Source organism: Myotis brandtii, unplaced genomic scaffold, assembly GCF_000412655.1.
Source record: "Myotis brandtii unplaced genomic scaffold, ASM41265v1 scaffold123, whole genome shotgun sequence".
Lineage (NCBI taxonomy): Eukaryota > Metazoa > Chordata > Mammalia > Chiroptera > Vespertilionidae > Myotis > Myotis brandtii.
In genome coordinates this window covers 13614825-13627019 of record NW_005354291.1, presented here as the reverse complement: position 1 = coordinate 13627019, position 12195 = coordinate 13614825, and the positions used below count along the sequence as shown (strand labels likewise).

Here is a 12195-nt window from a genome sequence, read left to right as displayed (position 1 = left end):
TGATTTCTCTTTGGCAGCACTCAGCAGAAAACAGTGCCACATCTTCTGAGGGGAAAATAGGTGAGGCCCAAGACTCTTACCAAGTTCAACAGATGTCTTTTCAAGTAGGTGGGAATTCAGGATATCATTCCCCTGAGACCTTCTTGGGGGGTGGGGAACCACTAACTAAAGATAATAACCATCTGACATAGAAAAAAAAGATGGACCTAGACAAAGAAATTAGTAATGACAGGATAATGGCATAAAGACTGGTAGCATGCATTGCAACAATGTAAATTTAGAACTAAGACCACATAGTGATGGGAAATATGGTTCTTGAAATTTCTCATATATATTTGAACCTAAATAATAATAGAACAAATCAGAAGGTGGGCAAAAACTGTAAGTGGACTGATATTCATAGCAGAAAACCATTAAATATGATCTAAAATGAAATGACTTCATTTTAATGACTAAGCTCTCAGTATTTTTTGAGAAACCATTTTCTTAATTTAAATGATATTTTAAGAACTAATATCTCTTGTGGTAATGAGACATTTGAACTATAGCAATTCCTTTAATTTCTTATTTTATATTAAAGTTTAAGCTAAGTTAAATTTACTACTTTTATTAAAACTACGCATGTGGTATAATCTAGTTTTTATCTATTTATTCAGCTATCTAACTATCCTTCTGGTTATATGTAAGCATGATGAGATGTCCAGAATCATGTATACCAAATATTCCAGGGTAATGGGTTTCCAGCTGATTTATTTCTCTCTTGATTCTGCTTTTCTGATTAGTTGAGGTTTTTTTTAAAAAATGTACCATAGTTACAAAAAAGAATAAAATCATTTTTTTGTCTTTGAAAAAAAATTCCGACCTCCAAAGGCAGTGGAGGACTTCAACTGTTATTCCTGAGCTAATTGAGCTAGACCTTCATTCTCATTTCCGAGGCGTTTCCCAGGAGCTGAGTTTAGGAAAGAAGACATCACTGTGCAAAGGGAAATGTTTCAGGAGCACGCCCTCGCCTCCTTTTCCATTAGGTGGAGCAAAGAGCTTGCTCTGTCCTTTGTATGTCTCCGTGATTCAGAAAAGGACTTTTTAAAACGGTCAGATTAATCACTGCTCTCTGACAGCAGATAAATTGGATTGTGCAACTTTTGAAAAAGAATATATAAAAAAAAAAGGTGGACAGGAATACAGGGTGGTATATGTCACTGACAGAGCTCCAAGCTCAGCTGGAGTCAGACAGTCCTGGGTTCATAGCCAGGCTATGAGCCTTGCTGGGTAACCTTGGACAGATTTCATATTTACTTTTGAGTGAAGTTTGTTTCCAAGTAAAAGATGAAATTTGAACAAAAGTCTAAATTATATCTGCCAAAAGAATTTAATACAAAAATATATAGGGAAGCACTAAAAGCTCAAGCTTTGCATCCCAGGAAAGTGGTTCAAATCCCAGATTTGCCTTTTACTAGTGATATGAACGTGAGCATTTGGTTTCTTATCTCTCTGAGCTTCAGTTTTCTCATCTGTAAAATGGGTTACCACTGTTACAACCTTTTGTCCTAGACAGAAAGAGGCATCATCCTTAATTCATCTCTGATTTTCCCTCAATCACCAAGACCTGTGTCCTGATATTTCTTCCTTTGTCCTATTGGTTCCACGGCCACCATCCTTGTCTAAGCCACCTACATCTTCCACCTGGAGTATCCTCCCAACTCCTCTCCAGGCTGCCACTCCTAACCCTTTGCATTCTCCATGCTACCACCAGAGTTATCTTTCTAAAATCCTAACACGCTGCTTTAATCTTTTCAGTAGCCTCTCTTGCAAACCTGTCTCTTTCCCCGGCTAATCTCTTATCGCTAAATATACCTTAGTCTCTCCCACCTAAAAATATTCCCCCCTCCCTATTTACTATGGGTGTTATGCTTTTAATAAAGGAAAGGAAAAATCAGAGTGAACATCCTAGTTAATATCATCATCGCTATAATTGAAAATGCAGATTTAGGCATGCACTTCAGTCTAGTGACTTTTCCCCAGACCCTTGATGGCAAGTAGATTTTTTAATTTTATGAGAATGTCAAGGTAATTTTTCTTCCAAGAAAAAAGATGGCTAATTTTTCTTAAAACAACCCATCAAACTGACCTAAGTATGCATGGTGGACTACAAAACTTACATAGATATAATTATTAGAAGAATTGATCATACAATATGTAAAATTTTTACTGTAGCCCAAGAATAATAATAAAATAATAATATACTGTGAATATAATTCACAGAAAAGAAAGGTGATTACAGAAACTCTGACTCATGTTCCTGACAGCTAATGAAAAAAATTGCCAGCAGCAAAAGCAGATTCTTTTTTATCTCAATGACAGGCACTTCTGTTGTTCTGAAGAGAAGGTCTTAAGTTCCATTCAGGTTTATATAATGACTGTTTTTCCTATTGTAAAGCACAGAGGGCACTTCATTATTAATTCACAGTTTCCTTCTCTGCAGATATGGGCAAAAGAAATGGCTGAACAAATCCGAATGCAGAAATATCAATAGGACCCACTGTGATCTCTCTGCTGAAACTTCTGACTACGAACATCAATATTATGCCAAAGTTAAGGCCATTTGGGGATCTGATTGTTCCAAATGGGCAGAAACTGGACGATTCTATCCTTTCTTAGAAAGTAAGTAATACGATTGTCTGTTAAACACGGATTAATATCACGCTCACCTGACCTCCTGGTGTTACCAGGTTCAGTCTCATAGACAGCTCTGCCTGAGGAGCCAGTGCTCAGCTTGGCTCTGTTCTGCACTCCGTCCATCAGCTGGTGGAGTGACCAGCCCACGGTGCTTCTCCCCACTGCATTCCAGAGTCTTGTCTTTAGAATGAAAGCTGTGGCCAAGTGACCTCCAAGATCTCTCCCAGATCCCAAATTGACGCTAAATGTCAATACTATCAAATTTTGATTTTATTTTAGCATTTAGTGGAGACTATGTAATTTGTGGAACAACTGACAGATTTTTTTTTTAATGTTGTGGGTTGCAAAACCGTCGAATATGTCCACAAGGTTGATTACAGGCTATTCTGATCACCAAAGTAAGTCTTTTCTTGTTATAGACTTGGTGGTGTGATGATGCAATTTCTAGGTGTAACTCGGAATCAAGACAACATCTTGCTGGTATTTGCTTTTTCATTGTTCCATGCCCTGATCTGTAGCTGACTCCGGTACAGGACTCACTCAGAGGTGCCGTATGAAATTTACAAGTTCTCCTTAGGTCCTGAAGCTGGAGCCTTTCTTCAGATTCCCTTCTAGCTCAGAAGTCAGCAAACTATGCCCTCAACCAAATGCAGCAGCACCGCCCCCTTTCTGTTTTTCTACAGGCCGAGAGCTAAGAATGGGTTTTACATTGATATAAATAATAGTTGCAACAGAGATCCTATCTGGACCTTTATGGTTAAACTTTGCTAACCTCTGTTCTAGATCATTCCAATCACATCTCCAAAGGTTTTTAGCAGTGCTTCATTCCTCCGTGTCTGCTTTTTGCCATGTGTCCAATCATATGAATGTTATCTATCACCGATTTTTCAAGTCACGGCAGTGTTATAAATAGTTTTCATTGTATTTACCATCATCGAGTACTATTTATCCATGTGACTGGGAACTCCTCAACTGACTGTTTTAACATCATGTCAGTGTACATGAAATTCTTGTTTCAAGTTTCTGCATGTCTTGGGCCCACCTTGGAGCATTCTGAGGCATCTCAAATAAGAGAGTTGGATAGAGAGTTTTTGTCCCAATAGGATTAGACTATAGTTTTATCCAAGGTGATTTTACATCTGAACATAATTCCCTCTCCTCTCCCCTTTAAGCACAAATTGGCCCACCAGGGGTTACTTTGACTCCTGATGAGAAATCCATTTCTGTTGTTCTGACGGCTCCAGAGAAGTGGAAGAAAAATTCAGAAGAAAGTTCCATTTCCATGCAACAAATATACTCGAATCTGAAGTATAATGTGTCCATCTATAATACTAAATCAAACAGAACGGTAAGTCTGAAATGGAACAGGGCACATAATCTGGGTCCCTTTTTGCAGTTAATGCTGAAGCAAGCAGCCCTGCTGCTTTAATTCTCTGCATGTGAAAATGGGAAGATGTGATATTCAAAAGAGATGCCATCCAAGGTACAATTGAAGCTATGTAGAAACTTAGGAAACTTCAGAATTCCTTTACAGAAACTTTCTATTAATGGACATGATATTGCTATTGGAGTAGTTATTGATGGAGAAGCTTTTACTTGCATAACATCTGTCAGTCACTCTCGAAGAAAGAAAAATGTATTAGCAAGAACACAGGACAAAGCTGAATGAGAAATCCATCCTTACATTATTATTTAGCATTGTACTGGGATTGTTTCAGTTCCTGGGTATTGCCGAGCTAGAGGAAAGGGGTATTTTGAAGCTGTTGCTGAAAAGAAAGCTTGTAGGCATAGTAGAGGATTTCATGGTATCTGGGTCTTTTATTTCCTTGTAGAGTTATTTGTCTGGGGTGGTACTAGAAATCTTTGCTGTAACTGATGTTTGCCATTCCCTAACCTAGTGGTCTCAGTGTGTGACCAACCACACGCTGGTGCTCAGCTGGCTAGAGCCGGACACTCTGTACTGCATCCACGTGGAGTCCTTCGTCCCAGGGCCTCCTCGCCTTGCTCAGCCTTCTGAGAAGCAGTGTGTCAGTACTTTGAAAGGTAAGCTTTAAAACACCTCAACTGCTCTGAGGAAGGAAGTCTGATGAAACTAGAAGAAAGTTTGGCAGTGTAGACAAGGTATTGGCAAATCTGTTTCTACCAGAAACAGGTTGATGCAAAGGCAGAAACAGCTGTCCCCAGAAATGCATTGAGCAACCCGGGACACTGCCATTGAACTTGGCCAACGTTAGGGAGTGCTTTCACCCCTCGGGGGACCTCAGCACCAGGCCTGGCACTTGCTGCCAGCAAGCCTATGCCTTGGGAAATAACAATGGGGAACTTTTACACACATCTTTTTTCTTTTTAAAAATTATAATCATTCCGGTCAGTAGAAGTTCTGTGGTCTTCAAGCACATCAGACAATTAATTGTATTGCTAGAAACAAAGCATTATCATAAAAACACTTTTTAAGACAGAATCCTTTGCTCCCCCTCAGAAATACAAATTACAGGCTCCATGTTTACATATCGCTGACTGGCTGGCCTGGGATCTACCAACCAGTACTTATGGCCTCTCTCTTAGAGTTGCTTCTCTCTCCTTTCTTTTTTTTTGTCTCCTTCTCATGTCTGAACGTGGCTGCCAAGGAACTGTGAGTGAAGAGTCTCCTTCCTGTTGGGAGACATGGAGTTAGGAGCTTAGCATTTGTGTAATCATTCTTCCTCCAGGGTGAGAGGACCTTGTATTCAAAACCTGAAAATTGAAAATAAATCCTAAAGTTGACCTTCACTGACTGGCTCTTCATCCATTATTCTTCTGTTTCTCTCTTCCAAACGTGCTGGCCTAAGACAAATGTCATAGCATTTTCCCCAAGCCTTGGTTCCATCCCCAGCTACGGGACAGGGATGGTGACAGACCCCTGCTCTCCTCCTCCTTCACGCCTCCCACATGTCATGATGAAAATGTCCCAAGGAATAAAAAGGGAATTATTTTAGTACAAATAAAAAGTGAAAAGCTTTCTTTTTAAATCTCTATCCTTGCAATAGCTTTCCCTTTAAAATAAAGGGTTCTCTACCACGTGTCAAATTAAACTAAAATGCTAAGCAAGCAAAAGGCAACACAAAGCAGATTGAAGAAATTATTTTGGTGTTTGGATAAAGTGCTCTGTTTACTAATAGCTTGATCAGGGGCCAAATGCTAGGAATGCATTTTCAGTGGAAGTCATTTAAGCAGTTGGCAGAGTTGAGCAACTAGAGTAGAGATTAAATTAAATACTTCCCAGTAAGCAGATGGAGCAACTTTCTAACCAGTTTAGGAAAGGTAACAAAAGAGCCAGGAGGCACCATTTCAGGTCCTGAGCTTTTCCAGGATCTCCCAGCTGTTAAGTCACCCCAGCTACCTTTCCAAGACAACGCTATGACAACCTCCTTTTAAAAGAATTGGGCCCTAGCTGTTTTGGCTCACTAGGTAGACATCGGCCTATGGACTGAAGGGTCCCTGGTTCAATTCCAGTCAAGGGCACATGCCCAGGTTGCAAACTTGATTCCCAGTAGGGGGTGAGCAGGATGCAGCTGATCAATGCTTCTCTCTCATCATTGATGTTTCTATCTCTCTCTCCTTCTCCCTTCCTCTCTGAAATCAATAAAAAGATGTATTTCTTAAAAATCAGTATTATCTCTTTTGGGACTATTCTTTGGAAAATATTTCTGTTCCCCATAGTCCCCCAATCCCTACAAATACAGATAGAGTTTCTTGGTTTATTGTAACCAACATGTGCTGATGTACACGAAGTGCCACCAGTCACTGTTGGCCTGGCTCCTTTTAATTAGTGCAAGTTCCGTCCTAGACCAGGGATTGTATCCAGAGGACTGGACTGAGTTGTAGCCTACAGTAGGAGCAGATGATGCTCAGTCACCAGCAACATCTGCATTGTGGTGTTGGCATCTTTCTATGTGGAAGCTGATGACCGATGTGCTCTTCAGGAATTGGTCAGGGTAGAAGAACCTGCAGTTGGAGCCCTGGTAATCTGCTTTACTCAAGTTTACTAATTTAAATGCTAATCTCATTTTAAAAATGCCTTCACAGAAATATCTAGAATAATGTTTTACCAATATCTAGGTTCCAATTTAGCCAAATTGACTCATAACATTAACCATCCCAACTTCCAATTACCCCACAGGAGCTTAACAAATATAAGTTAGTCACAATAATCCCTGTTCTGATCAATGGTGGGCCAGGACTACTTTTCTTAAAACTGTTCAACAGGTCTTTTCATTCCCTATGGACTTTTACTCATCATGAACCCATAACACATCAAAACCTGGAAAAGAGTTACTGCCATTCTCAGCACACACCAGCTCAGCCAACCTTCCTACAAACATCCCCACTCTCCAGACGTACCCAGAAAAGTCTGAGCAACCAGCACGAGGGTAGTTCTGTTGGTCACGTAGAAGGTGATGCCATATATCCCTGTCCTCTACTGAATATATGAAAAAGACTGAGTCAAATGAGTGGCATAGAAAAGTTGGACTGCGTAGTGGGATCATTACAAGAGGGTTTTGTTGTTTGGTTTGGAGTGTTGTGAGTTGCCTGAATTTCAGATACATTTACCTTCAAGTATAAAAACCAACATGAATCTCATAGCCAGACATAAAATGTTGGAATATATGCTGACCTGGGTTGCTAACGCATCCTTGCTGTAAAGATTTGAGACAGTCCAAATAATTCCTTAAGACCATCTATTGTCAGAGACAGTAGGAATTCTGAGATCCCTTATTACATTGTTATAAATGAGAAAACTGAATTCTTACATGTAAGTGATTATGCCCAAAGCTTCTTGACATTGCCAATGTTTTCCCACCACACCAAGTTACAACAATCTACTCTCCCCCCTCCACCCCCCCCCCTTTATTTTTTAACAGATCAAACATCAGCATTGAAAATCAAAATCATCTTCTGGTATGTTTTGCCCATATCTGTTACCCTATTTATCTTTTCTGTGATGGGCTTCTCTGCGTACAGATATATCCATGTTGGCAAAGAGAAACATCCGGAAAATCTGGTGAGTGCTTAGTGTGGCCGGACTCATTATAGCAACACATCTCCAGGAGGCTGGAAAGGAGGCTCTGTAACTGATACCATTCCTTTTAGGGGCAGAGTGAGTTTAAAGGTAAAGAGCTAATAAATTAAAGAAAACACTTTCTCTACTAGATTAACTCACTAACATAACCAAAGAGAAAGATTCCTTAGCATTAACAAAGATTTTATGTTTAATGACCAGATTAGACTAGGTCTTGAGGTACCCCTTCCAGAGGTTCAAGTCTAGTTGGGGACAAGAATTTCAAAATGATATGACTATGATGAAAGCAGGCACTGGGGGTGCTAGGGGTAGAGGGGAAGCACTGAAACCCTGCATGCGGATGAGGAGAAGTTCATGCCTGGGCTTGGTTATAAAAGGTGAGTAAGAGTTAGGGACCTACTACTGGCAGAAGAAACAATAGGGTGAAGGTGGATGGCTGTTTGGGAAACCACATAGTATTGTTAAATCATAAGGTTCCTGATGAGGAGCTATGAAAGCTGTTACTAGAGAGTGGGTAGTAAGGCCAGGTAATGAGAGAATTGGGCTGTTATTCCAAGAAGGTTGGGCTTTATTCTATTGGCAAAGAAATCTCTGTAGGGTTTTACCTTGGTAATGTCACGGTCGATATTGTGTTTTAGATCCAACTGGATAGTGGGTATAAGACAACATTAGGGGGAGTGAGACTAGAAGAAGCAAGTAAAGTAACTAGGAGACTGGCAGTTTTCCAAAGGAGAGAAGATGAGAGTCTAAGAGAAGAGAGTGGGATGGAGGGCTGGAGACCAGGACGTGGGATGGAAGCACATTTAGGGGGAGAATGGCCAGGATCTCATCACTCATAGTAAGGAGAAGCAAGAGAGTAAAAGAAATAAACCTTATCCTCTGGAACATGCACTGAAGGGTTTTGAAATGCTGAGCATATTTTAACAATAAAAATTATTTCTTTGGGAATTATTAAAAATATGTTCACATGTACACAATAGATACATGTATTCCTGTTAGTTCAGTTTAAAAATAGTTCTATGAATCTGCCTGCACTTAGGGTTCAGAATTAGCTTTTTAAAGGCATAGGGAGACCTTTCCTAGAAGGAAAATTCACAAAATTGACCACACGTTACTTTTTACAACAACAAAAAAGTTGTAAAAGAATAAAATTAAAGGATTTATTTTATAATGTTAAATGAAATCACATCATAGATTAGACAATGAAGATTGTAACATAACTCATCATTGGCAATCTAAACAGGCACCTCCCACATATCCCCAGCAACATTTTAACCTGAAACAAGTTTTCCTGGCATTAGGTAGAGTTTTTCTGTTTGCCATAAACTGGCAAATGGATTTCCCTTTTTGACTTTATGATAGCATGATTCCTTTGGTGTTTGGGGGAAGTAAGTAGAACCATCCCTGCTCATGTTCTTATCTGCTTTTTACATCCAGTTTTCATGCCCACCCACATTTCATGTCCGGACTGTATCCAAAAAAGGGCTGGGAGCCCAGGTAACCACAGCTTATTAACAAATACATAGTAAACTATAATTAACAAAGCAATTTCAAAACCTCCATCTCACTTAGTTCTCACCACCCCTTATGTGGCACAAATTCTGATTTTTCAGAATTAAAAATCAAGGCTCAAGAAATTAAATAACATCCTAAATTTCCTCAGCCAGTTAGAGGAGGGGGCAGTCACACCCTTATATTTGACCTGGACAGATAACCACCCAATGAACCACTTTTCACTTCATATGCATTTTGTATGTCTTGGTCTCTTCCATATGCATTTTGTGTGAATGAGGTTTTCTCTATATTCCAAGCATAACTTTCATTTCCATGAGTTGGTAAGAATAGATCTTTAAAACCATCTGATGACAGTATAAGTTCTACTTAACAGCTGTTTTTAATATCTGTCAAAAGTGAAAAGGTGAAAACCATTCTCTTCTCTCTTTATAGATTTTGATTTATAGAAATGAACTTGACAGAGGATTCTTTGTACCTGCTGAACAAATTGTGATTAACTTTATCACCGTCAATATTTTGGAGGATTCTAAATTTTCTCATAAGGATGTAAGTGTCGTGGAAAAAAGCAATGATGTATGGGATCTGCATGAGCCCAGCAAGGACCAGGAGCCCCATCAGGAGGAAATGGAGGTGATGCACTTAGGGTATGCTTCCCATTCGGTGGACATTGTCGATGACACTGAGGAAAGCTCCAGAGGGACTTCCCTGACCCAACAAGAGTCACTCGGCAGAACAATACCCACAGATAAAATAGTCATTGAGTATGAATATGATGTGAGAACTACTGAGCTTTCTGTGGGGCCTGGACATCAAGAGCTCAGTTTGCAGGAGGAGATGTTCCTACAAGGAAAATTATTTGAGCCACAGGCAGCTTTGGCTGACTGGGGCCCACAAACACTACTGTATTCATATACCCCTCAACTCAGAGACTTGCACCACCTGCCGGAGGAGCATGTGGACACAGAAGAGGAGCCAGAAGAAGAGCCATCGACCACACTGGTCGATTGGGACCCTCGGACTGGCAGGCTGTGTATACCTTTCTTATTTGGCTTTGAACATGAGTCAGAAGGATGTGAACATCCTGAGTACAAGGAGCTCACAGATGAGGGCCTTTTGTCTAGACTTTATGAGGAGCAGGCTCCCGACAAGCCACTTGAAGAAGATGAAACCTATCTGACGCAGTTTTTGGAGGAGTGGGGATTGTATGTACAAATGGAAGACTAACGCCCACACCTCCCTCTCTGCCTGACCCCTACTGTTACAAGGCACATGAGTACAAACATCTGAGTGCCCAAACAATAAAGTATCTGGGATAAAAGAAGTTTACCTATATTTTTCTATGTCAGTGAGAACTACTTATTTCCTCTTTCCTCTTAGCACTTGTTTCATTCTGTCTCACATCGTGGTTGGTTCATGCCTGTGGGCCTCTTACAGTGATGGCGGGCACCTGGAGTACAGTGGCTGACCCATTTCTTTGTACCAGTAATATTTGCCAAATGTTTGTCAAATTAGATGTAGAATGTATTCAGGGGGGTGTACTCTGGCCCTTTGTTATTTTCAAATAAGCACATTTATACAATTATTTTTTGGATGCTTAAATGTATAACACTGTAAAAATGTTTCATTATATAAATACTACTTTTTTAGAATTTGGTTTATTGTTAGAAGAATGATATATTTAAAATATACGAATATCACAAAGTGGGTGGTAAGTTGGTCACACTTAAGGACCCCAATGCATCATTAAATCATAATAATGCATGTTCAAAATAAACGAGTAGGCACAGATCTGCTTGATATCACAAGCTTTGGGCTACTTTAAGTAGTCATATTAATACTTTATTAATATGTTTTCACTTGAACATGGATGGACCTTGAGAATATTATGCTAAGTGAAATAAATCAGCCAGTAAAAGCAAGAATCATGTGATTTCAAGTGTAAACATAAATTGTTATTATTTTGTAGTCAGGAAATATCCCCTCAATAGCTTAGTAGGGATTTCTAGGAGGGGGCTAGCCTGAAAGAAAATTTTATAATAGAACTAGAGGCCCGATGCATGAAAATTCATGCAAGAGTAGGCCTTTCTTCCCCCGGCTGCCGGCACCAGCTTCCCTCCAGCACCCAGGTCCCAGGCTGGATTTCCTCAGGCTGCCCATAGGCATCCGGGACCCAGGCTGGCTTTCCTAGGACTGCCTGCAGGCACCTTGGACCTGGGCTGGTTTTCCTCTGGCCCCAGCTTCATCAGGAAGGACGTCCAGAATGATGTCCGGTCTAATTAGCATATTACCCTTTTATTATTATAGCTAGAGCAGTTGCAGGGCTAGGTCAGTGATGGCGAACCTTTTGAGCTCGGCATGTCAGCATTTTGGAAAACCCTAACTTAACTCTGGTGCCGTGTCACATATAGAAATTTTTTGATATTTGCAACCATAGTAAAACAAAGACTTATATTTTTGATATTTATTTTAAATATTTAAATGCCATTTAACAAAGAAAAATCAACCAAAAAAATGAGTTCGCGTGTCACCTCTGACACATGTCATAGATTCGCCATCACTGGACTAGAGGCTCAGTGCATGAAATTCGTGCACGGGGAGTGGAGAGGTCCCTCAGCCCAGCGTGCACCCTCTTGCAATCCGGATCCTGAGAGGGTGTCTGACTGCTGGTAGATCAGGCCTAAACTGGCAGTCAGACATCCCTCTTGAAATCTGGACCACTGGCTCCTAACCGCTTACCTGCCTGCCTGCCTCATTGCTCCTAACCACTCTGCCTGCCTGCCTGATCACCCCTAACAGCCTCTGCCTTGGCCCCTGCCACCGCGGCTTCATCTGGAAGGACGTCCAGAATGACGTCTGGTCATTCAGCTGTCTGGTCTAATTAGCATATTATGCTTTTATTATTATAGATATTACATTTATTCCTAGAAATGTTTTTATTAAATTTA

The 12195-nt window shown here is 40.3% G+C and overlaps 1 protein-coding gene across 2 annotated transcripts in view; it reads left to right on the top strand.

Annotated features, from left to right (window-relative positions):
- The window catches only part of IL20RA (interleukin 20 receptor, alpha), a 20115-nt gene extending 9547 nt beyond the window's left edge, over nucleotides 1–10568 (top strand). For both annotated transcript variants that reach the window (XM_005859058.2, XM_005859059.2), the window contains 5 exons: nucleotides 2483–2661; nucleotides 3849–4024; nucleotides 4575–4719; nucleotides 7578–7717; nucleotides 9683–10568. In XM_005859058.2, the coding sequence (XP_005859120.1) occupies nucleotides 2483–2661; nucleotides 3849–4024; nucleotides 4575–4719; nucleotides 7578–7717; nucleotides 9683–10474 (1432 nt within the window). In that variant the 3' untranslated portion in view covers nucleotides 10475–10568. The remainder of the gene's footprint in view (nucleotides 1–2482; nucleotides 2662–3848; nucleotides 4025–4574; nucleotides 4720–7577; nucleotides 7718–9682) is intronic.
- Nucleotides 10569–12195: the final 1627 nt, after the last annotated feature.